At 43.8% G+C, this 24,693-nt stretch overlaps 1 protein-coding gene across 8 annotated transcripts in view; it reads left to right on the top strand.

Moving 5' to 3' along the window:
- LOC132406030 (transducin-like enhancer protein 4) overlaps positions 1 to 24,693 on the top strand; it is a 248,613-nt gene that overhangs the window by 217,723 nt on the left and 6,197 nt on the right. For all 8 annotated transcript variants that reach the window (XM_059991186.1, XM_059991184.1, XM_059991183.1 and 5 more), the window contains 8 exons: positions 573 to 702; positions 4,210 to 4,370; positions 13,081 to 13,157; positions 14,169 to 14,418; positions 15,226 to 15,473; positions 16,295 to 16,442; positions 18,723 to 18,873; positions 22,403 to 22,479. In XM_059991186.1, the coding sequence (XP_059847169.1) occupies positions 573 to 702; positions 4,210 to 4,370; positions 13,081 to 13,157; positions 14,169 to 14,418; positions 15,226 to 15,473; positions 16,295 to 16,442; positions 18,723 to 18,873; positions 22,403 to 22,479 (1,242 nt within the window). The remainder of the gene's footprint in view (positions 1 to 572; positions 703 to 4,209; positions 4,371 to 13,080; positions 13,158 to 14,168; positions 14,419 to 15,225; positions 15,474 to 16,294; positions 16,443 to 18,722; positions 18,874 to 22,402; positions 22,480 to 24,693) is intronic.

The raw sequence follows: 24,693 nt of genomic DNA, 5'->3' as shown, positions 1-24,693 counted from the left end.
CCAAGGTTTCAATGTCAAGCGGCAGCCACAGATGCTGGTTCAGTACTGACATTGGATGTTGTCTGTGTGGAGTTGGCATGTTTCTCTTTGTGACCGTGCGTATTTTATTCAGATACTCGTTTCATTCCACATCCCATAGACGCGTAAGTTGGTAGGTATATAGGGCACTGCATATTGCCCCTCATCTGTTGGTGAGTGGTATCATCTTGTGGTAGTTGAGAATATGGGGAGAAAATAAAGGGATTAATACAAGATTGGTGTAAGTGGGTGGTTGATGGTTAGCATGCGATCCTTTTCCTGTGCTGTGTGACTACAAGTGGGCAGAAATATTAGACCAAGGTCTGCTCCGGCCTCTGGTGTAATGGGATAATATTCTGCAGAAAGGAAAAGGTTCATCCTGGGGTTGAAACTAGTATTTATCTGTTAATTTTTATACCAGGGTTTATGGGGTCTTGCTGTGCCCAAGTTTGTCACACTGCAGTTGCACTAAGAGGCTCAGACATGAGATGGAAGCTTATTTCTAAGATGAGTTCAGGTTTGATCTCACCGTTGCTTTGTTCAATTGTTCACAGAATGAGAAGGCCACTACCCCAGTCTCCAAGTCTATCACCCCAACACCCCGGAGCGACTCCTTAACCCCTGGTCCAAGCTCTGCCTCTCGATTGCGACAGATTTCCAGTAAACCGAGTGTGGATGCGTTGGGTAAGATGTTTATCCCTGTTTTTCAGGGAAGGCTGAGCAGGCAGCGCACGGCGTAGCGACTGTATCTTTTAGTTGCGGAACAGAGCCCAGCGTTTTCTGAAGTGTGCACACGCTGGAGAATGCAGTGCAGGGGATTGTCTTTATCACCATCCAGAGTGAATCCAGTGGAGTGATAGTGCTTGTTGTTTTAGTGAACGTGCACTTCAATTCCTGCTGCTACGTTTACCAGCCATCTTGTGTGTTTCCTTTGGGTGCTCCAGTTTCCTCACATATTCCAGGGATAGACAGGTTTCCCCCGCAATCCGAAGGTAGAGCATTCCTATGGAACCTTTCATAAGCCGAAACGTCATAAATCGAAGGAGCAAGTACCATTAATTTATAAGGGAAAAATTTTTGAGTATTCCCAGACCCAAAAAATAACCCACCAAATCAAAGCAAATAACACATAAAACCTAAAATAATGCTAACATATAGTAAAAGCAGGAATGATATGATAAATTTACACCCTATATAAAGTAGAAATATTGTAGGTATGGTGTAGTTACACTTATCAAACTCGGGAAGGCAGCAAGCCAAAATCGATTTGGAGAAAAAAAATCAGCACGTACACGCATGCGTACGCAAGTACACACATATGCACGTACACGCATGTGCAAACAACTGCCCGCACAAGGCTTCACGGTCTTGGTAGTCTTTCTTGGGGTAAACACATGTATAAAGCGGGTGTCTTTTTTTGGTAAAAGCGAAAATCCTCTTTGGTTAGCAAAAACAGGTACTAATGTAGGTCTTTCATAACAGCAAGTTGTTGTAAAGCGAACGTTCGAAAAGCGGGGGCCATCTGCACAGGTTAGTAGGTTAATTAGTCACATGAGTATATTTAGGCGGTGCAGGCTTATTGTGCCAGAAGGGCCTGTTACCATGTTATACCTCCAGTAACTAAATAATCATCACATGGTGGTCATACATTGCTAGGAAGAATTTTTCCATGCTTCACACACAGTGTAATTATATTAATGTTTTCTGCACTTCTTCAGAGTCAGGTTTAATATCACTTGCATATGTCACAAAATTTGTTGTTATGAGGTTGCAGTACATAATAAAAACTGTGAATTACGACAAGAAATGTGCATGTCCAAGGTTTGGATCCTGGTGGTGGTGGTCGAGTAAAGGTATTGGGCTTGACTCCTCACGCTCACGCTACATCTCCCCACAAAAACCTCTGGATGAGAAGGACAAGAACAGGAAGGGTCCTGCCAGATTAACAAGGTCCAGGCCAGTGGTTGGTGAACTGGGACCATCCGGCGAGGAATTGGCTGCCGGAGCAAACCATAGATGGACGAGACTGGACAACATGGAATTAAAGGAATGCTACTTTAACAGCAACCCACAGGAAAGAGGATACATCAAGCAAGTGTGGGGACCCTGGCAACAACGGACCATCGTCCGCGTTCACCGAGAAACAACTGGTTACCAGCGTTCAAATATCGGCAACAGGCGATTGCTGTCACTTCTTGAATTGGAAAGCATCCAATCATGATGCACCACAGCAACATCACGGCGTAACTGAGCAGCTCAGGAAATACAAGTTCAAACCCCCACCTCTACGGCTCACAGATGGCGCAAAGATAGTGCCTTGTATACAGGAAACGCAGGTTCGACCCTCACCTTGGGGCACATCAACACTGGCTGCTACAATCAGAAAGAAGATCATAGCTCAACTGGCGACTGTCAATCAATGAACTAGGATCCCCAGAATTAGTGACATAATTCCACCAGTGAGGCACTACTCACAACTGCAATCTCCAGCATAACCGAGACTAATAACCTGACGTATGCATCGGCAACACACCCCGATGCTGGAGGAACTCAGCAAGCCGGGCAGCATCTACGGAGAAGAGTACAGTCAAAGTTACGGGCTGAGACCCTTCATCAGGACTGGACTTCATCCCAAAACGTCAACTGCCCCCTTCTCCATAGTTGCTGCCTGGCCTGCTGAGTTCCTCCGGCATTTTGTGTGTGTTGCTTGGATTTCCAGCATCTGCAGATTTTCTCTTGTTTGCTTCAGCAGAGTCAAATTCTAGAAATGCTGAGCTACAAAATGAAATACAGTGGAGAGTACTGTTATAACACCTCCTGGAGATGACGAGTGGAAGCCAAGATGAAAACCACAAGGCTGGAGGTCAGAAAACTGAGCTCCAGAGAGGTGTGAAGATCAAAGACCCATCTCAATTACTAAGCAAGGGCAAAGGTATGTCTGCAAAATGCCAAGTAATAGTTAGTAGTTCTGGCCACCAGACTACAGAAGTACACTAAGAATGCAGAGGCCAAGCAAATAAATGCAATCTTTTCCAAAGAAGCAGGGAAAGCATTTGCACGTTTCCTGAGTAACAACGTGCCAGTACCTGAACCAATCAAACAGCAACTGAGGAGCACAGGAAGAGTATATGGGAGAAAGAAGCATCACCAGTGCCCAATGGCTGAAAGACCGACACGTGAGCCTCTGCAACCCCACCCCTCCCCCGGAGGAGGAACCAGTCGCCATCACAGCAGTAGATGTCCAGCAACGGGTAGCAAGTATGAAGAAATGGACATCACCAGAGTCTGACATGATCCTCGCCCTTTGGCTGAAGAAACCAACAGCATTACATCCAGAACTGGCAGCTCGGATGAACGAGGTGGCTGAAGCACCCACCCTAGCTGGCTAACTCAAGGAAGGGCAGTACTCACAGTTCTCTGGGTGAAAATTCCTTGTTAATGAGAGAGGGGAATGACCAGCCTGGTTTGAGCTGACAGGAGGTGACAGTAACTTCAATAACCATGCGTTACAGCAGTGGTATGCAGTAAAGCATCTCTGAATGCACACCCCTGTCAAATCTTGAAGAGGATGGGCTACAGCAGCAGAAGACCATGAACGTACACTCAGAGGCCACTTTATTAGGAACCTCAAATGCCTAATAAGATTGCCGCTGAGTGTATATGGAAAGTCCTGCCAGAGGAACTGGTTGAGGAATTAGCATTAACAACTTTTAAAAGGCAATTGGGCCTGTACGTGGATAGGATAGAAGAATATAGGCCAAATGTGAGTAAGTGGGACTAGATTGAATGGGCATTTGGTTCAGCACAGACCAACTGGGCCAAATGGTATGTTTCCATGCAGCATGACACTGCAATTTAATTTCTGCCTGCCTGCACGTGAAGGTGAATACATTTTGTTTCATGGATGTCTGCAGAGAGTAAGAATTTCAGGCTGCATATTGTATACATTCTCCGATACTAATTGGAACTATTGAATTAGTGTGTTTGATGGTGTGAGTAATTCTGTGTTCATTCAGTTAATTTAACTCCATTGCATTCATTTTTTTGAGTGTGAGATAATGTCCACTAACGTGTTAGTGTGGATGTGAATGTGTGTGAATGCATTCTTCTGCGCTTGATTTTTCTAAGTAAAGGTACTTTGTACATTGGGGGGTATTTATAAATGGTTCTTTTACGTGCTTCTCCACTAAGGTCTAAGGAGCCCATTGACAGTCCCTGGCCCCTACCCAACGCCATTTGGAATGATGACGCATGCAGGAATGAATGGGGAGTTGCCCAGCCCTGGGGCCTACGCAAGCCTCCACATCTCACCTCAAATGAGCTCTGCAGCCGTGTATGGTCGATCGCCTATGGTAAGGATTGACTCTCTTTTAACGTGTCCAGAATCTGCTGCACTCCGTATGGACTCCCGAGTCGATACAAGGAGCCTTTGGATGTGAAATATATAAAGCATAAGACATAGGAGCAGAAATAGGCCATTCAGCCCATTGAGTCTGCTCCTCAATTCATATGTTGGATGAATTGTAGCATTTGTAACAATTTTTTTTTCATCAAATTCCCCTACCTCATCTTCATTCAAAGGTACAGTTGCATTTAGTCATAGAATTATAGGAAAGTACAGCTCAGAAACAGGCCCTTTGGCCCATCTAATCTATGCCTACTCCCACCAACCTGCACCAGGACTGTAGCTCTCCATACCCCTACCATCCATATACCTATCCAAGCATCTTCTAAATGTTGAAACTGAGCTCGCATTTATTTCAGTTTGAAGACCGCAACGTAGACTAAAATTTCACACAACACTAAAGCAGCTCTTCTGTAAGTTTTCAGACCTTTGCTTTAGGTGCCCCGTCTGCAATTGACTTCCTGGCTGGCTGACCAGTAGTTCTGTATTTATCAACACTATTTGCTGTTGTATCTGTTATTACCATGAATACCGAGCTTCATGCAAACAAGGAAATTCATTGCACCCAGGTCCATATGAAAATAAACTAGCCTAAATCTGATGCGTATTATCAATTTGAAATAATGGCCTAAATTTAGTGGTCAGTCTTGTGGTGAAGATGTACAGTCTCAGTCTTGAAGAGATTAGACCACAAATATCTAGTGATCTGTGGCCCTGGATTGTTTATTTCCTTCAAGCGTGTCGGGTCAAAGGGACATACTGTGATCCCCAGCAGTGTTTAATTGGTTGGAGGATTATAGAGCAGCTTGACAGATTTGTGCAAAGACCGGTGAGGATGTGGATCGCTCTGCCTGAGAGAGCGGCGAAGACAGAAACCTCCAACATGTTTAAAAAAAAGACCCTGAATAAGCACGTAAATTCTTTTATTTATTGAGGGATGCAGCATGGTAACAGGCCTTTCCGGCCCAATGAGCCCACGCCATCTGTTTATGCCCACGTGACCTGTACTACTAACCCATATGTCTTTGGAAAGTGGGAAGAAACTGGAACACCTGAAAGAACAGAGGAACACGTACCGACGTGGGGAAAAACTCCTTAGAGACAGCAGTGGGAATCGCACCTGGGTTGCTGTGACTGCAGAGCATTACTCTAACTGTTTTGCCACTGTGCTGCCCCAACTGCTGCTATTAGTGCTGTGACCTTCCAGAAACCAGGAAATGCAATTAACTGATAGCCCATTTTTGGTTAGTATAGACATATTGGGCTGAATGGACACCTTTGTTGGAAACTTCTGTGATGTCATCAAGCTGGATGGTTAAAATCCTACACATTTCAGAGAACCAAATAAAGATTTGAAGATACAGTACATGGATGAATGAAGTATAAGTGAGATATCCACGGTAAAATCCATTATATTTTGGGATATTTATTACAGAAAAGTTCAATGTAAATTGTAGTGTATTTATATTTCAGTAATATTGTATATATGCTGTTTGATTCTTTGTTTACATGATTTATTGCGGGCATATAGTAGGCGAAAGTCACGTTTTTTAAATCTATTGAGATATAGCACAGAATAGGCCCTTTCAGCATACTGCCCAGCAATCCCCCGATTTCCAGCCTAATCATGACCAATTAACCTACCTACTGGGGCATCTTTGGACTGTGGGAGGAAACCGGAGCACCCAGAGGAAACCCACACGGTCATGGGGAGAACGTACAAACTCCTTACAGGCAGGGGCAGGAATTGAACCCTGGTCGACTGCACTGAGTAACAGTTGTGGTAACCTCTACGCTACTGTGCGGCTCTGCGTCATTACGCCGCCACGTCATATGTGAGCGCCTCACTAAATGTGAAACTAAGCGTACAGTTGTCCCAGCTCCCATTTTTTTTTCCTTCAATTAGTTTCTGGAGTTATGAAACGTAACATGAAAATGTAAAATTCCTGTTTTAGAATCCAAGGATTTGCTTGTTCATAATTGCAATTTGGGATGTCAATACAGCTATTGATCTATTACATAAGACTTACAGAATATTTCATTGCAAGACCGGCCTGTAAACAACTAAAACAGGGAGACCAGAAGAAGGTATAGCAAATCCCAGAATCTGCAGGCTGTAGTGAAGTGGGTTACGTTACAAGATCAGCACCTACAGGCTGGGACCATTGATTCAGAAAGATGAGCTCAGACCGACTGTGACGTTAGTGGAGTGTAAATTCATGAATGCAATAATTCTGGAATAAGCAAGTTAATAATTGTAATGATGAAGCAACTAAGTTATCATAAAAACCAACTCACTCACTCATGTTCTTAGGAGAAGGAATTTAAAGATGTGATTCCAGACCCATCAGCAGAGAGAATCAGATGCAAAGTAAACACTCGAGTTGCCAGTTTCATCCACCTCCTGTGAACCAGTATCTTGTCTGTTGCTAATTTTAGTGGTGAAGGATGCCAAGGTGGCATAAACCATGTCAGGAATCCCAGTGTCCTGTCAATTTCATGACAGGGAGCTGGTGAAAGTTAACGATTTTCTCTTCATTACTCGAGGCCCTGCGATATGTCTCTCCAAAGGTACTGTCTATCCTATGACAGGTTTGTTTTCTTCCATCTTATCTTTGATTTCTGGCACTGGCATTATTTGGCTTTTGTGTCACGATTAAGAAATGCATACAGCCTCATTTTCACCTCGTTGTCTATTAGTTACAGTGTATTGATTGCAATCACAGGACAGATTCCGCAAGATGACTGGGAATTAGTAAAGGGACTATAATTTAATTGAAAGGGAATGGGTCATGACAGAAGCAGCAGCTTATCTGACCTCAGGTCGAATTACTAGCCGGTTTTTAAAGATATTCTTCCAGAATGTCCTTCACAGTTTGAGTTTTATTTCAGTCGTTCAGCTGCAGCAAGGTTGCATTGAAAACTGTGAGTGTGTGTTGTTTCAAAACGAAGAGATTATCTCTGCTTCACCATCTCTAAATAGATATAAAATGGGAAATTACTAAGTAACGTGATAGGCTCACTGAGGCACTGTAGCAGAGCTGGGAGGCGTGGAGGATGGGCAAAGAATTGGTCCTGAACATGAGAAAGTCAGCAGAAAGAGGACATCCAGAGCAGCACACACACAAAAAAAAGTGCTGGAAGAACTCAGCAGGTCAGGCAGAATCTAGGGAAAGGAATAGACAGTCGACGTTTCAGGCAAACACGAGTGAATCTGCAGATGCTGGAAATAAATAAAAACACAAAATGCTGGCAGAACTCAGCAGGCCAGACAGCATCTATTGGAGGAGGTAGTGACGACTACCTTCAGGCCAACACCCTTTTTCAGGACTGAAAAAGAAGGGGAAAGATGCCGTAATAAAAAGGTGGGGGGAGGGGAAGGAGGCTAGCTAGAAGGTGAAGCCAGGTGGATGGGAAAGGATTGGTCTGGCTAGTCCGCTGATATCCTAACCACATTGCACAGAACTCCTGAAATGAGTACAGACTGTCATGGAAACATTGCCAAGGATAGTACAGTACAACTATTCAACAAGTTCATTTAAACTACCATCCCCTGCTGTAATACTCCAGTTGCTGTTGTTCCGAAAGAGCATAGCACAGGAATCCGCCTATCAGTCCACCATCTCTGTGGTGAACACAAGGCCAAGTTAGACTAGCCCCATCTTCCTGCATGTCCCTCCATTTCCTACATCTTGATGTGCCTACCTATAAACCCCTTGAACACCACTATCATATCTGCTTCCACCCCACTGCTCCCTGCTCCCTGGTGCGTTCCCAGCACCAGCTGCTCTCTGCCTTTTTAAAAGATAACTTGCTCAATTGAAATCTAAGCTCCTCCCAGCGTCCAACATTTTTACCCTAGGAAGAAGATTCTTCCCTATCTCTGTTTTGTTATTTAGAGATACCTCACCGTAACAGGTCTTTCCAGCTCAACAAGACCAGTTACAACCATGTGACCAATTAGCCTTTCTGGGGTGAGAGGAAACCAGGACACTCAGAGCAAAACCGTGAGAACATACAAAGTGCTTAGAGAGTGTGGAGTAATTGAACGCTGGCGCTGTAGCAGCATTACACTCACCGCTACACTGACATGCTACCCCCAACGTTATAAACGTCTGTATAAAGTCTCCCCTCAGCCTCTCACACCGCAGAGAAAATCAATGTGTCTGATGGAAATGTTGCCAAGGGCAGGAAAATACAAATGTACAGGTATCTGGCAAGTTTATTTAAAGCAATTTTCCCTGCTGTGTTAGTCCAGTTGTACTAATTCCTTAATTAACATAGAGGAGTAATTTCACACCAGGTAGCTTTGCGCCAGTGCAACCTGGGCCCATGTTACAAAGCTGCAGCAGCTGGGAAGTCCACGGTTGTTATCCTCACAATGTCAGTTCCTCGAGAAACTGCGGGCATTGGAAATGTTGGCAAAGAATGGAGCGCTTCCCTGTAACATGGATTCCCAACTTTTTCCTACTGCCATTGACTCCTTACCGTTAACCGAGGGGTCTGTGGACTCATGGTTTGGAACCCCTAGCGTGTAATGTCCCGAAGTTACCTAGGTCCATGACTTGGGCCATTTTGGGCCCCTCATTTAAGAAAGGATGTGCTGACATTGGAGAGAGTTCAGAGGAGGTTCACATGAACAATTCTGGGAATAAAAGGTTTATTGTATGAGGAGCGAATGATAGCTCTAGTCCTTAACTTGCTGGAATTTAGAAGAATGGGGGGGTATCTCATTGAAACCTGTCAAATATTGAAAGGCCTAGATAGAGTGGAAGTGGAAAGAATGTTTCATATAGTAGGGGAGTCTAACACTAGTGGGCACAGTTTCAGAATAGAGGGATGTCCATTTAGAAAGGAGATGAGGAGCAATTTCTTTAGCCAGTGAATCTGTGGAATTTGTTACCACAGGCATCTGTGGAGGCCAGGTCACTTGATGTATTTATGCCGGATGTTGATAGGTCTTTAATCAGTCGGCATGAAAGATTATGGGGAGAAGGCAGGAGACTGGGTTGAGAGGGAAACAGATCAGCCATGGTGAAATGGTGAAGCAGACTTGATGGGCCAAATGGCCTAATTCTGCTCCTATGTTTTATGGTCTTATGATTTTCCACTGCATTTCCACCTTGCGCCCCATCTTCACTCCCCTGACACTATCTTTTTTCACAGTGGAATTTGTGTGATTTGCTTTTTTTTATAGATGGCGGCCAAAAGGAACACGTTTAATGAATCCCAAGGTATGGCTAAAAGATCCAATAATTGCCATTCCTTGTGTATTGTCACTGAGTTGTTCTTCTACTAGTTGAATTTCTGCTTAAATCTTGGAGTAAAACCTTTTTATTTAAAATGATCGCTTTCAAACAATGAAACATCCCTCAGTAACACATCTGGTTAAAGTAGCATTGCATTGCATTAAAAAGCAAGTTGTTAACTTTATTTTAGCGTAACCTCTGCCCTGTAAGTAATTAAATACCTTAACAGATGGTGTTAGCAGACTCAACTTTCATGCACGTGGTCTCAGACAAACAATAGGAAAGGCTGTAAATCCTGTGGGCAGTTTTAACCTAATTCTCAGTGAACTTAAACCCACAAAACAAAAAAAAATATTCATTGAGGCATAAAATCAGTGTTATTGTACAATAGAGAGGCTTTCTATGAAAACCCAGGTCCATGGAGTTCTAATTACATTCTCATCAGTCTTAACGATGCTTTATACTGATGAAATTTCGCTTCAGTGACTGCATGTGACAACAGGGGGTGAAATCTATTCAGTGTTATTTCGGATGCGAGCCAAGAACACACATCCAGAAACTGTATCAGCATTGTGCGGAAGAATTTTAACTGATTTTTGCAGTGTTTCCAGAAGGGCTGCTGCATTGTGGAGGTGCACACCAAGATCTTGAAAGATCCTAAAGCCTCTTACCTCTTCTCACCTGCCTATCACCTCCCCCTGGTGCCCCTCCTCCTTCCCTTTCTCCTATGGCTCACTCTCCTTTCCAATCAGATTCCTTCCTCTCCAGCCCTTGACCTTCCCTACACATCTGACTTTACCTATCGCCTTCCAGCTATGCTCCTTTCCCTCCCCCCCCCTTTTTATTCTCGTGTCTTTCCCTATCCTTTCCAAGCCTGAAGAAGGATCTCAGCCCAAAATGTAGACTATTTGTTTATTTTCTTGGATAATGCCTGACCTGCTGAGTTCCTCCAGCATTTTGTGGTGCTCTGGATTTCCAGCATCTGCAGAATTTCTTGTATTCATCCAAAGAGATGAGCTTTATTTGTCACATGTACATCTAAACATACATCGTTTACAACAACAGCTCAACAAGGCTGTGCTGGGGACCAGTTCTCAAGTGTCTCCATGCTTCAGGCACCGATAAAGACTGCTCACGATTTACTAACCCTAACCTATATGCCGTTGGAAGCCTCAGAATACAATGACATCCCTTCAGAATGAAGATGAGGAGGAATTTGTTTAGCAGCAGAGTGGTGAATTTGTGCAATTCATTGCCATGGGTGGACATTGGTAAGTTTTTGATTAGGTGTCAAAGGTTACACAGAGAAGGCAAGAGAAATGGACTTGAGAGGGATATTAAATTGGTCACAATGGGATGACGGAGCAGACTCCAAGGGCCAGTTGGCTTAATTCTGCTCCTATATCTATGGAGCAGAACAGGGCCATTCGAACCATTGGGTCTGCTTCTGCATTTCACCATGGCTGATCCATTTCCCTCTCAACCACATTCTCCTGCCTTCTCCCCATCATAACCTTTCATGCCCTGAATAATCAAGGACCTATCCACCTTAACTAAACCCAGTGACTTGGCCTCCACGGCCGCCTGTGGCAACAAATTCCACAGATTCAACGCTCTCTGAATAAAGAATGACTCCGGGAATGAAAGAGTTATCATAATAGCAGTGATTGAAGTGTCTGGACCCGTACTCCCCAGAATTTTAGAAGAATGGGAAGGATTTCACTGAAGCCCGTCGAATATTGAAAGACCTAGATCAGGAGTCGGCAACCCGCGGCTCCGGAGCCACATGCGACTCTTTCATCTCTGTGCTGCGGCTCCCTGTGGCTTTGGAAAATAAATGAGTATTTAATTAAAATGTATTTTATGTTAGTTTGTTAGTTTTTGAAATGTAATTCTAAATTTGAAGATTATGGTGATTTTGTACAATCTAAATAAAACATTGTGGCGACCCATTTCCTGGCACATCAGAACCGGCTCACAATTTGCCAGCGTTCCGGCTAAGGGTGATAGCCTACGGGGGTTTGTGAGTACGTGTCTTTTGGAGCATCCGCGCCCACGGGGGGGCAGGTTGAGAGAGGCTTAAAAGCAAGGCTGTGTAGTTTGAATAAAGTTATCTTTGACTGCAGTTTACCCACTCCGTGTCGTTATTTTAGCGCTGCGTGTAGCACAATGCTACAACATGTTTTTATCGCTATTTATATATGTCACCACTGCCAATGCCTGACACCCGCCAGTGCGCGATTTCTTTTAATTTTTCGATCCAAGGTAGGCTAACGATGTAGTAACCTTCAACCCAACGTCTTTTTTTCGGAGTTCAAAATGTTTTTGTTGCATGCAGAAATGTAATTTCGTTTGCTCTGCAGGAGTTCATTGATTTCATAAATGCAACATCTTATAGTTTGTTTATACTTAGCATGAAGGCAAAAGAAAAACATTGTATGCAGTGTTATTTCATTTTAAATGTCAAACAGGTTTTGTGGCTCCCAGTGTTTTCTTTTCTGTGGGAAGCTGGTCCATATGGCTCTTTCAGTGGTAAAGGTTGCCGACCCCTGGCCTAGATAGAGTGGATGTGAAGAGGATTCTCCCTTCAGAGGGGGAGTCCAGGACCGGAGAGCACAGCTTCAAAATAGAGGATCTAAGCTCTTAAAAAAAATATCAATGCGGTATAAAAAATGTTTATTTTGGCTATCACACCTCTGTCTTTTTGCCTCGTGGGGATGTTTCGGGAGGGTTCATAATGCTACTCTGGAAATTATTGCTGGTCCAGCCATGGGTATGCATATGGATTTAAGCTTGATGGGTTTCGGGTGGTTAAGTTGCCCAAACTGGCATGGTGGGATTTGAACTGATGTCTCTGAGTCATTGGTTCAGAACTCCAGCTCCTGTACAAAGGAACCGGGGGTTAGGGAAAGCACCAGGGATAATCCCAGTGCTTTTATTCAAAGTAATGTTGTGAGTTTCTTTGCATCCGCTCAAGAAGTATACTTGCCTGTTCTTAAAGGAATGGGAAAACGTATTTCATTTCTTTTGATTATTTGGGGAGGAGCCTAATGGTCCTGCCTGCACAGCTAAAGTGCTGTAATGTTGTAACGGAGCTGATAGGTGAGCAAGGTATTGATTTGCATAGTGGTGGCGGTTTGGAGAGCAGTCACACCTGAGTGAGACACAGGACAGGTTGTTGATTAGTCAGAGCATCAAAAGTTATGAGGAGAAGGCAGGAGGATTGGGTTAAGTGGGCTAATAGGTCAGCCATGATGGAATGGTGGGAACAGACTCGAAGGGCCTCATTCTGCTTCTGTGACTTTTTGTCTTGTATATTCCCATACTGAGCGGTCCTTACCACATGCGGTATATGTGCTTTAGCTTGTCCAGCTGCACCGTTGACCCATCTGATATTTTTACTTTCAGGTTGCGTTTGACTCACATCCTCATATGCGTCCTTCAGGCCTTCCTCCGAGCCTGCCCACAATTCCTGGGGGAAAACCGTGAGTTTCCTTACTTTTGAATGGTGGCGGCGGTGCGTAGGGAGAGGAGGGGGTGTGGAGGGGATGTAAATTCTTCAAATTTGAGTGGCAAACTCTTCTTTGAAATCTTCTGATCCTCCTCCTTTTCTAGCGACTCCATAGACTCCGTTTTCATGCGGAGGCTTTTGAGGCCTATGTGCAGGCAATGAAACTTCTTTAGCAAGGCAGCAGGATCTGTGCAGAAGGCTGGCCTTCAGATTATTCAGTCTGCTGGATAATCTCGGCTGTTGGTCAGGACAGGTTTTGTTTGAAAGTCCCTTCTCACAGCTGATGTCCATTTGGGTATGAGCCCTGTCCGATTGTTTCTGAGTCTGACGCAGATGGGGAGAAAAGGTCACATCATCAGGGACCCCAACCACCCAGGACAAGCTCTCTTCTCACTGCTGCCATCAGAATGAAGCCACAGGTGCCTCAGGACTCACGCTGTCAGGTTCAGGAACAGTTATTACCCCTCAACCGTCAGGCTCTGAACCAAAAGGGATAACTTCACTTGCCCCAGCTTTGAAATGTTTAAGAACTCTTCACCTCATGTTCTTGATATTTATTGCTTACTTATTATTATGATTTCTTTCATTTTGTATTTGTCTGGCTTGTTGTCTTTTGCACACTGGATGATTGCCCATTGATTCTGTTATAGTTATTATTCTATAGATTTCCTTGCAAGAAAATGTATATGGTGACATATACGCACCCTTATACGCATATACGCTGTCTTTTATAGCTAACTGAGCCGTTTCATTGTAAAGTTATGCTAAATGAGGGATAACGTATAGTTTTGCAAGTAATCAGATACAGCGATTTTAGAAAATATGCATTATTAAGGAACTGAGACCTTTACGGTATCTACATGAATGGGCAATATTGTCTTTTTTGCTTTTCCGTGCTTTTTGATGCACAGGGCTGTAGATATTTTCTTTTAGAAAATCCAGTGTTATGTGTATTGTCTGCTGACTTACTGCCTTTTGATCCCAGGGCCTATTCATTCCATGTAAGTGCTGACAGTCAGATGCAGCCTGTCCCATTCCCTCCCGATGCTTTGGTGGGACCAGGGATTCCTCGGCATGCCCGGCAGATCAATAGCCTGAATCACGGTGAGGTAGTGTGCGCCGTTACCGTCAGCAACCCCATGAGGCACGTGTACACCGGAGGCAAAGGGTGCGTCAAGGTGTGGGACATCAGCCAGCCGGGTACTAAAAGCCCCATCTCTCAGCTGGACTGCTTGGTAAGGAACATCCACCACTTTTGTCGTTTATATAAGTCTGAGACTAAAAACAACAGGATTGAGTATTTGTGTTGTATTGAAATGTTCTAAATCACTTCAATTCCTTAGGAATGCAATTACTGTAATAGCAACATTTGCACATTAGGAATTCAGCACAGCAAGTGGGGTGACCAGTCAGTTTGGTGATGTGTAAGGAAGAGTTTGGTCAGGATACTCAGCGTTTGTTCTTTGTATGGGATCTTGCACACCCTTTTGTGGAGGTAGGCCCCAAAAATGGAACCAAATGTGCACAGTTTTATCAGCAGCAGTAATAATGAAGAGCAGGTCTTATGACTGCGGCCTCACTAGGACTGCCTGAAGATACAAATTGGGGATGTATTCAGTCTTCCCTGTCGGCAATGTCTCGTATGAGAGGACATACTTTGAAGGTGATTGGAAGAAAGTTCAGGGGGTTGTCGGAGGTAGGTTTTTTTACACAGAGAGTGGTGCGTACGTGGAAAGCACTGCAGGGAGTGATGGTAGAGGCAGCTAAGTTAATGATATTTAAGAGATGGTTATGTGGGAGGGAAGGATTAGATTGACCTTGGAGTAGATCAGCACAATTTCATGGGCCAAAGGGTCTGCGCTGTGCTATACTGTTCAATGTTCTATCACTCTTTGACATTGTGATCAATGAGGGACCTCCAAGTGTACCTGATTGAAATAAAATGTAAAAATCCAAGATGTTTTTTCTCTTTAGATGGTGCTGGATTAAGTGGGAATCTATCACAGAGGGTATCTCACCCTTACATTTTCCTGTTGATTTAGAACCGGGACAACTACATCCGTTCCTGCAAACTCCTTCCTGATGGGCGCACGCTGATCGTGGGCGGCGAGGCCAGCACACTCTCCATCTGGGACCTGGCAGCGCCGACCCCACGAATCAAAGCCGAACTGACCTCGTCAGCTCCCGCCTGCTACGCGCTCGCCATCAGTCCTGACGCTAAAGTCTGTTTCTCGTGCTGCAGTGATGGCAACATTGCCGTATGGGACCTGCACAATCAGACCTTGGTTAGGTAAGGCACCGCTGGCAATGTTGTCAGCTGTCTCCTTTCATTCCACTTCATCCTCCCTGAGGATTGCATCTTCGGGCTCTGTTGGTGCGGGTAGCTTCAAACAATGTTGGAGGCACAAAAGACGGTGAATCCGGAGCAAAGCACAATCAGACAGAAGAATCAATGGGTCGAGTGGCATCAATGGAAGGCAAGAAATTGTGATTGGGTCAAAACCATGCATCTGCCCTGATGCAGGATTTCGGCCTGAAACGTGTACAATTCCTTTCCTCCGACTGACTGCTCGACCTACTGAGTTCTTCCAGCCGATTGTGTATTGGCTCCAAAAGCCACCTCTGATTTTCTGTTCTTTATGCAAGAACCATCACTATAAATGCTGGCCAAATGTGCATGATTATTAATTTATCTTAATGCTCAGTCTATTTGTCAAGTGTAAATGAAGGCCATTGCCTACATAAAAAAGATTAATGCTTTTGGGAATATTTCAGAGTTAGAGCAATTAATGAGAAACACCTTCACACTGTCAAAGTGAGTAACAAGCCTGGTCAAATTATAGGCACACTCACCTGGACTCTCCTATGTTACGTGTTTATTTAATATTCCCCTGTGCTGAAGGATAATATATTGGACTTCAATTTGGTGAATGGGAAATCTAAAATGAGGGGGGAAGATTGATGTGCACAAGAGCTGAGCATTGCAGTGATAAATGTACATTCTACCTGTATGAAGTTTGAATTTTAGCGTTGATGTTCATTGATAGCAAGCATTGGTTACAGATGACCTTAAGTTTTTCATCTGGTCTATTTTGCACTCTGTAATTGCAGGCAGTTCCAGGGCCACACGGACGGAGCCAGTTGCATCGACATTTCAAACGATGGGACCAAGTTGTGGACTGGGGGTCTTGATAATACTGTCAGGTGCTGGGACCTGAGGGAAGGACGACAACTCCAGCAGCACGACTTCACTTCACAGGTACAGAGCATAGGGGGGTGGGGGGTAGAGAGGTGACGAGGATGGAGGGGCAGGGATGTCAATGTGTGCTGTGCAATTTGTGCTTGTGATACAGTTGAGGGAGGAATGTGCTCCAGGATACATGTTGAAGATTTACCAGAGCGTGTCTTATGAGGAGAGGCTGAGTGTGCTAGGGCTTTTCCCATTGGAGTGAAGGAGGGTGAGAGGTGTACAAGATGAAATCGAGGCTCGTTTTGTTCTATGTTGTGTTGCATGTAATGCTGGCATGTTGCGAGCTACTCCCAACACTGCCTTGGTGCGTTGGTTGTTAACACTAACGACACATTTCACTGTATGTTTCGATGTACATGTGATAACTAAGTTTGAATCTTGGGAAATCAAAGTAACTCTCAATTTGTACACAGTCCCTCAGGGATTTTTCTCTGTCGGACAAGTTAGTATAATGATAGTTAGTATAATGATAGGTTTCCATTTGGAAAGGACCTGAGGAAAGGAAGTTAGGAATCAACACGATCTTCACTTCCAGAGACTAAAGTCCAGGCAAAAGAAAGCAGTGAAACATCTTCCTGCATATCTCAGTAATGGCCGTCTTGGGTAACTTGAGCTTGCCAACGCATTGCTCATCACTGAGATCCTGGTAAAATAAGTTTTCTCTGACGTACAGACATACCTTTGTCTCTGGTTCTGTGATCCTAGACTACTATAAGTAACAAGAATGAAATGGAACAATTCTTTAGTAAGGGCCTAATTATTATAAGGAAGAACAATAATTAGTAAGGGAGTGCTGCAAGTGGTGTCATCACTAAGGCATCCAACAAATGTGTATCTCAGTAGCTTAATGCTGGATTAAAAGTTCCTCCCCATGCCTTAATTGTTGCAGTGGGTGGCAACTTTGCTGTTTCATTAGTATTTGCCTGTTTTTACGAGGCAGAGTTGCTAGCTCAATGCTCAATCCAGCATAGATGGAAAGCAAGCAAAGAGCCAACCAGATCTGAACCTGGAATCTCTTGTTCCAAAGTCCAGGTGCGGATACCACTGCACCATCAGCGGAGATATTGCTGGATTAAAGCACACTATCAATTGTAGCACCATCTCTGGCTTTTGGAAAGTGCCTTGTCAGACTTCCTGGTGTCCCATAAATGGATAAAAAAAGCAGTAAATGCAGGCACATTTTACTGAGACTGCTCCTTGATGGCCCATTGCGTGAAGCCTACTGCTCCAGTATCAGGTCGGGAGGAAATGGATGTTATACTAATAACATCATGCTAAATACTTGGACACATGGAAGACATCAGATGGGAAAAGAAAAATAGTGCACAGAATTGCCAGGTCTAATTGAAAATGTGGTGTGATTTAATCTGGAAATTATCACCAACATAATCTGCTTTTCATAAATACAAAATTAGACCACAAAAACACAGACACGCACACTCTGTGTTTCCTGATTCCAGCCTAAAGGAACGGACATAATTTTAACAAAGTGTCTACATCCAAAATTTTAATTCCTGATGGGGTCTGTTATTTTTTATATCTGCATTAATTTTGACTTTGGATAATACAGTTAAATGGAAGACATTGATGACTATCTCACACTGTTCTCACCTCCACTGATTAGTCCAGTGAGTGCAGCATTGATCTGATCATACCTCAAACGATCCCCATCTTCACATCAGTATGTGCTGTAAACAGACTGGTTTCCCTCCACAAAGCTGGTAGTATTTTATGGTCAACACAGAAAATGCTGGAGGAACTCAACAAGTCAGGCATCACCTATGGGGAGGGACAAGGCTCCAGGCTGAGATCTTCCATCGGGACTAAAAAGAAAAAGGGTGGAAGTCAGAGAAAGGGGTGGGGTGGGGAAGGTGTACGACCTGCTAGGTGATAGGTGAGACCAGGTGAGGTGGAAGATGGGTGGGTTGGGGAGGAGGGGAATGAAATAAGAAGCTGGGAGGGGATGGGTGAAGAGATAAGGGCTGAAGGCGGCGGAATCTAAAAGCAATGCCAGTAGACCATGGAAGAAATGATAAGAGTAGTACCAGAGGGAGGTGATGGGCAGGTGCCCCTCCATCTCTTTATTCTGCCCTGTGCTCTCTTTGTTTTCAGTCCTGACCAAGGGTCTTGGCTCAAACCATTGACTGTTAATTCCCCTTCATAGATCCTGACTGGCCTGCTGAATTCCTCCAACATTTTGTGTGTGTGTGCGTGTGTGTGTTGATCTAGATTTACAGCATCTGCTGAACCTCCTCGTATTTCTGAAACTTTCTCTGGTGTGCCTTTCAGATTTTCTCCCTGGGGTACTGCCCAACTGGTGAGTGGCTTGCAGTTGGCATGGAGAGCAGCAACGTAGAAGTGTTACACGTCAACAAGCCAGACAAATACCAGCTTCATCTTCATGAGAGCTGCGTGCTGTCACTGAAGTTTGCCTGTTGTGGTAAGGAATATTGTTTTGCCGCAGCTTGCATCAAACTGATCGTGAAGGCTTTATTTTTGTTTAATCGTGTATGCCCTTGATCTGGGTGGCTTGCTGTGTGACTTTGGAGGTCAATAGTGGATGTTAAGTCATCCCGAGGCCAGCAGATTTCCTTCCTGAATCAAACCCCATGACAATGTGGTCAAGCAATAGTGATGTTCGTTTTTATTCCAGATTCATTTAATTAAAGTTTATATTTCCCTGCTGTCATGGTGGGATGTGAGTTTATTTCTCGGGAGAAGCAGTGTGCACGTCTGCTTTACCAGTCCAGTAACAATGGGTCAATGGTTCAACTTACTATCAGAGAATGTAAACAGTATACAATCTGCAATCCTTACTCTTCACTGGCATCCACAGAACAGAGAGAGAAAAAACCCCAAAGAATGAATGGCAGAAAATGTTAGAACCCCAAACACTGCTCCCCCTCCCATGCAGCAGCAAAAGCATCAAACCTTCCTCCTCCCCTTCCACTTGCTCCCTCAATCCCCAACACCCACCATGCAAGTAATAGTAAAGCCCCCAAAGAGACCGTGATCTGGGGTCCATCATAAAGAGACCTAGAGCAACAGCTATGTGAGAACCTTTCTGTTAATCTGAAATTGCTCCTGCATTTTAATGTTTATATCTAACTCTTTCATGGGTATGTGTGCATTATAGACAAGGTCACAATTAATTTCCCATCTATTATTGCAGTCTACAGGATAACAACATCAAACAGCTAGAAAATATCTTCTTTGGCTCTTCGTGTTCATCCCAACCTTCAGGCACACATTTACTTACTGCTTGTTACACCGCTACACTTAGGGCAGCAATGTAGCTCTTCCACCCATCTGTCACAGACAGATATAAAAGGGTTATTCATCGCTGTTTCTTTGACCAGTCAGTCAGGATTGTTAGCGATGAGCTGAACCTGGTGGGCCACTCTTAGCTGGGTCTCTACTCTTTGACCTGCTTGGCATGGGTGATCCTACCAAGAGTCAAAGCGCAAGGCCCTGACTCCAGCCAACATATCTCTCTGGGTCAATGAATCCTGTGACAAGTTTATGGTCCTTTTGGAGGACCCATTTACACCAATCCTATTTATTCTCTTTGCATTCCATCAGGCTGCACCCCTCCAACCCCTCGCCATTGCACCAGGAATTACCACTCACCTAGGGGTATTTACAATGGTCGATTAACCTTTCAACCTGCACTTCTTTGGAATGGGGGAGGAAATAGTTAAACTCAAGGGAAACCCATGCAATGGAATGTGCAGACTCCTCACAGAGGTCAGGAAACTGAACCTGTGTCACCAAGAGGTTACAGCTCTTTTATAGTTGTACCACCCTGTCACCCATGTTGGTGAAGTGCCTTGAAGTATTCCCAATTGTGTGGTGAAGGTACGCTCAGGAGTTACTAGGTAAAGAGGTCAAGGATTTGGAGGGAAATGAATAAAGTTACTACAGCACTGTCTTTTTCAGTGGATGAACAGTCAGAATTCTGAACTATTGATGCAGAGCCACAAGTTGAAATCCCATTGATGTAACTTGGAAAGTAAATTCATTAATAACATAAAATCTGGAATCACAAGAAAAAGCTGGAAACCATTAACAAGCTAGATTGTCATAAAACCCCATCTGGTTCCTTCACATCTTTTAGGCCACAAAATCTGCGGCCTTTACCCACCCAACCAGGTCTCTGTTATTCCAAACCACCAGTGCTATTGGATGCTATTAGAGATGGAAAACAAGTCCACATCTGTGACCAAGTAAATTCACATAATTGTTTTCTGTGAAAGCTAAGTTGCCTTTAGAAGCAGAAGACGCTGAGGATGGTTTGCAGCTCGGGCAGCATCTATTGAATTGAAAACAAAGATATCACTTCAGGTCAATCCCATCAAACTGAAATATTACCTGTATTTCTCCCTTCACAAACGCTGCTCAAACTGCTGAGTATTTCTGGCATCTGCAGTGCTTTGTGTTCCAGTTCTAGTAGAAACTTTGGCCAAATTGGCCTGGAGTGGTATTGACTTTGTACACTCCCTCCCATCCAGATATCTCCTTGTAACATGTTCAAAGTTACCAAAATCTACTTGCTATATTGGCAATATTAGCACAAGATAGAAAAACTATGAAATTATGTTTAAGGCTCCTGCAGCCACGCCATCTGGTTTGCTGTTCTTCAGCTTCTATCTTGTTCACAATAAAATTTAATCTAATCCATGTTCAAACAACACTGGCATTTCAATTGCCACTGGAAGTGCATTCAAACTGTGATTATCCCTAGGATTCACATCCTTCTAAGTCAGGGGTTCCCAGCCTGGAGTCCATGCTTAATGATATTGGTTCATTGCACGAAAAAGGTTGGGAACCCTTGCTGTAAGTTTAAATTTATTATTAAAGTACATGAATGCTCAATATACAACCCTGAGATTCATTTTCTTGCAGGCATTCCCTGTGGAACAATGAAATAAAATAGAATCAATGAAAAACTACACACGAAGACAGAAACAACTGATGTGCAAAAGACAAACTGCAAATACAAACTTAATAATAATAAATAAGTAAATGAATAAAATTGAGTATGAGCTGTACAGTCCTTGTGTCCATAGGCTGTGGCATCACCTTAAGCATCTTTACTGACAAAGAATCCATTACTCTGCCCGTGGGAAAGTTTTTGATAGGTTCTGCAAAAATTATTTCCTCCTCTTACACAGTTGGCATAACTAGTATTTAAATGAAGTATTTACTCCAGATGTTTGATAACCAGCTAACTCACGTATATTCCACACAATGTCCCAGATACTATTTTCAAAGCTCTTGCCTTTTAACTCCTAGGGCAAGTCTAGAATGGCTCAACCTATTTGTCATCCTTTCCTGTCCTCTGCCTATCCATCACCTTAGGCTCCTATTTCACCAGTCTCCCTCTCCTCTTTATACTATCTATCACCATCCTACCCCTACCCCCACCCCCACTCTCAATCCTGGTAGAGGGTTTCAACCCAAACCATCAACAATCCCTTCTCTCAAAGTTGCTGCTTCATCCATTAAGTTCCTCCTGCAGATTGTTGAGCCCAGAATGTGGGGCTCAGAAGTGACCTGATCTGCTCTAATCATTTGTCTGCAGGGGAAACCAAGTTGGAGTCACGGCTCTGCTACTTTTGGAACCATCTTCTCTACTGACAATGCTCCAATTGTGCTCTAAGCAGAATTTTATGGAGGCACAGCATTGTTCCTGATCATACCTAGCAAACGATCCAAGAGGCAATTCCCTGCCGTCACACTATGAAACTGCAATAAGTCTGGATGAACAGAGAGAATTACCCCCACCCCCCTCAGCTTCCCAAATCTGCTGGTATATCCAAGTACATGGTACATACATAATAGTTTGAACTTGTTTAGTTTTTATTGCTATAGGTATCCAACCAAAATCTCTACTTCTAGATAAAGATATGACAGAATAATGATTTTTTAAAAAAAATTATGGCTTATGTTTTTTTTCCATGTTTCAGGTAAATGGTTTGTGAGCACTGGGAAGGACAACCTTCTGAATGCATGGAGAACTCCCTACGGAGCCAGTATATTCCAGGTATTGACATTGTCTGAGTTACTCACAAAAATACAAGGCCAGAGTGTTAACCACTCCTATGTATGGCTCTTATCATTGTTCATAGAGGTAGAACTGAGGGGTATAATAAATCAGATATAATGTAACAACGGAGCAGACTCGATGGAGTAAATAGCCTAATTCCGCTCCTATGTCTCATGGTCTCAGTCTTGGTCACCACCTCCAAGTGGAAGTTAGTACACAGCTGTCAATCTACAGTTAACCCTTTATCAGTGTAGTGAAGAATTGACAAGAGCAGTTCTCAAATCTGCGAGAAAGAAAGGGAACTCGTCCCCATTTGTGTTAGCTTGCCCCACTGCCAAGCCCATCATGAAAGGAAGTCCAGAAGCTAGTGGAGTATTAAGCAAATCAAAATTATTCAATTATGATTAAACTTCAATGAAGAAGGAAATATATCATTGAGTTAAGATGGAGCTCGTCAGCCTGGGAAGGCAGTCCATCTAAGAGAGGGAAAACTCTGATTTCAAACCTCCGCTGCCTTGCGGCCATACCCACCAATGGGAGAGGCTTCGGGAATAAACCCTGAGGACAAATCTGGAGCTGGAGTCCCTAAGGCAGTCCGACATTGCCTTCAACCTCATGCTGGCAACTCCTGTGACGACACCAATGCCAAGTTGTATCGGCCCTTGCCCTTCCTTTGGACTTCGGTGGTGTGGAGAGGGGAGACTTGCTGCATGGCCAAATGTCAGTCTTCCATACAAACTTGCCCAGGCCTGTGCTCTGGAAACCTTCCAGGCACAGATTCATGGTCTCGCAAGACTAACGGATGCCACCATATCATTGATGATTCAGTGGCATCCAGTTGATTAATTTTATAACTAGCATTACTTGATATTTAGATTTGTTACCCTTAAGACGAAAATACGTCCTCAGTCCACTCATAAAGACAAGACTTAGTAATTTATTTAGAGATACAGCAATATAACAGGCCCTTCCAGTTCAATGAGCCTGCACCATCCAATTACATCTATGTGGCCAATTAACGCCTACATCTTTGGAATGTGGGAGGAAACTGGAGCACCTGGAGGAAACCCATGTGGTGGTGGTGGGGGAAGAACCCTTACAGACAGCAGTGGAATTGAACCCAGATTGCTGTCACTGTAATAGTGTTACACGAACTGCTATACTACTGTGCAGGCCTAGCGCTGTTTCAGAATTTTGTGCATGTTGGGGGTTGGGGCGGGTGTATCCCAAGAGAGAAGACTAAGTACAGGATCACCCATGAAATCCGTCCTGTGCTTTTTTTTTCCCTTCTCATCACCAGGTAAATTTGTACAAAATCACAGGGTCTGTAGCCAGGAACATGGAAGCTGGAAAAATACATAGTTTTAATAGTTTTAATTGGTTATATTGCGGGTAGGTGGGACTAGGTGAGATTAAGAGTTCGGCACGGACTAGGAGGGCCGAGATGGCCTGTTTCCGTGCTGTGATTGTTATATGGTTATAATGGAAGTCCAAAGAGAGTGTAGAGTATGTGGGACAGGCTGCCTGTGGAGCTGATTGTGATGGCTGGAAGAGAGAACCCAACAGAAGATTAACAGAGAAGCAATGTCATTCACGGGGATTTTTAATTAGCCAGCTAAATCACAGTGAACATGAGTGGCGATAATCTGTTCTTGCAGTGAAGCAGGGTCACCTTAATTCAAGGATATCTGTACCCCAATCTCTACGCTTGTGGAAGATATTATTTGTAAAAACCCAACAGCAATAGATATGCTGAGGAGGAAGTGCATGGTTGATAATTTCCTGCCAAAAGAAGGCTCAGTGACTAATTGCTGCACTTCATTTTGGTTTATAGTGAAGCAAATTGGCTCTAGCTTACACTGGAATATCTTCGCAAGAGCCAGTAAATCGGTTAAAACCTTGTATACAGTTTTGTTCCCAAGTTCCTGCTGTTAATGTAGATTTTGGAGGGCTTTCTGTGAGTCAAATCACTGCCAAATGTGCTTCTAAGTAACATCTTGGAACAGTTCTGTACTGCCAGTGAGTCATGGTTTGGTTGGTGAGTTAACTCTAAACGCCCCTTCCTTTTTCCCCCCATTGTGCTTTTGGCTAATGACAATCTGCCTCAAGTTTAAAACTCTTTGGATCCAGGTTCAATCCTGCTTTTTGGTTGGATTGAGCTGGAGAAGAGGCTTTTTGCAAAGAAGACCAATCACGTTTCCTGGTGTAAAT

This window comes from Hypanus sabinus, chromosome 16 (genome assembly GCF_030144855.1).
Source record: "Hypanus sabinus isolate sHypSab1 chromosome 16, sHypSab1.hap1, whole genome shotgun sequence".
NCBI lineage: Eukaryota > Metazoa > Chordata > Chondrichthyes > Myliobatiformes > Dasyatidae > Hypanus > Hypanus sabinus.
Note: the sequence above shows the minus strand (reverse complement) of the source record. Positions and strands in the feature narration are given on the sequence as shown.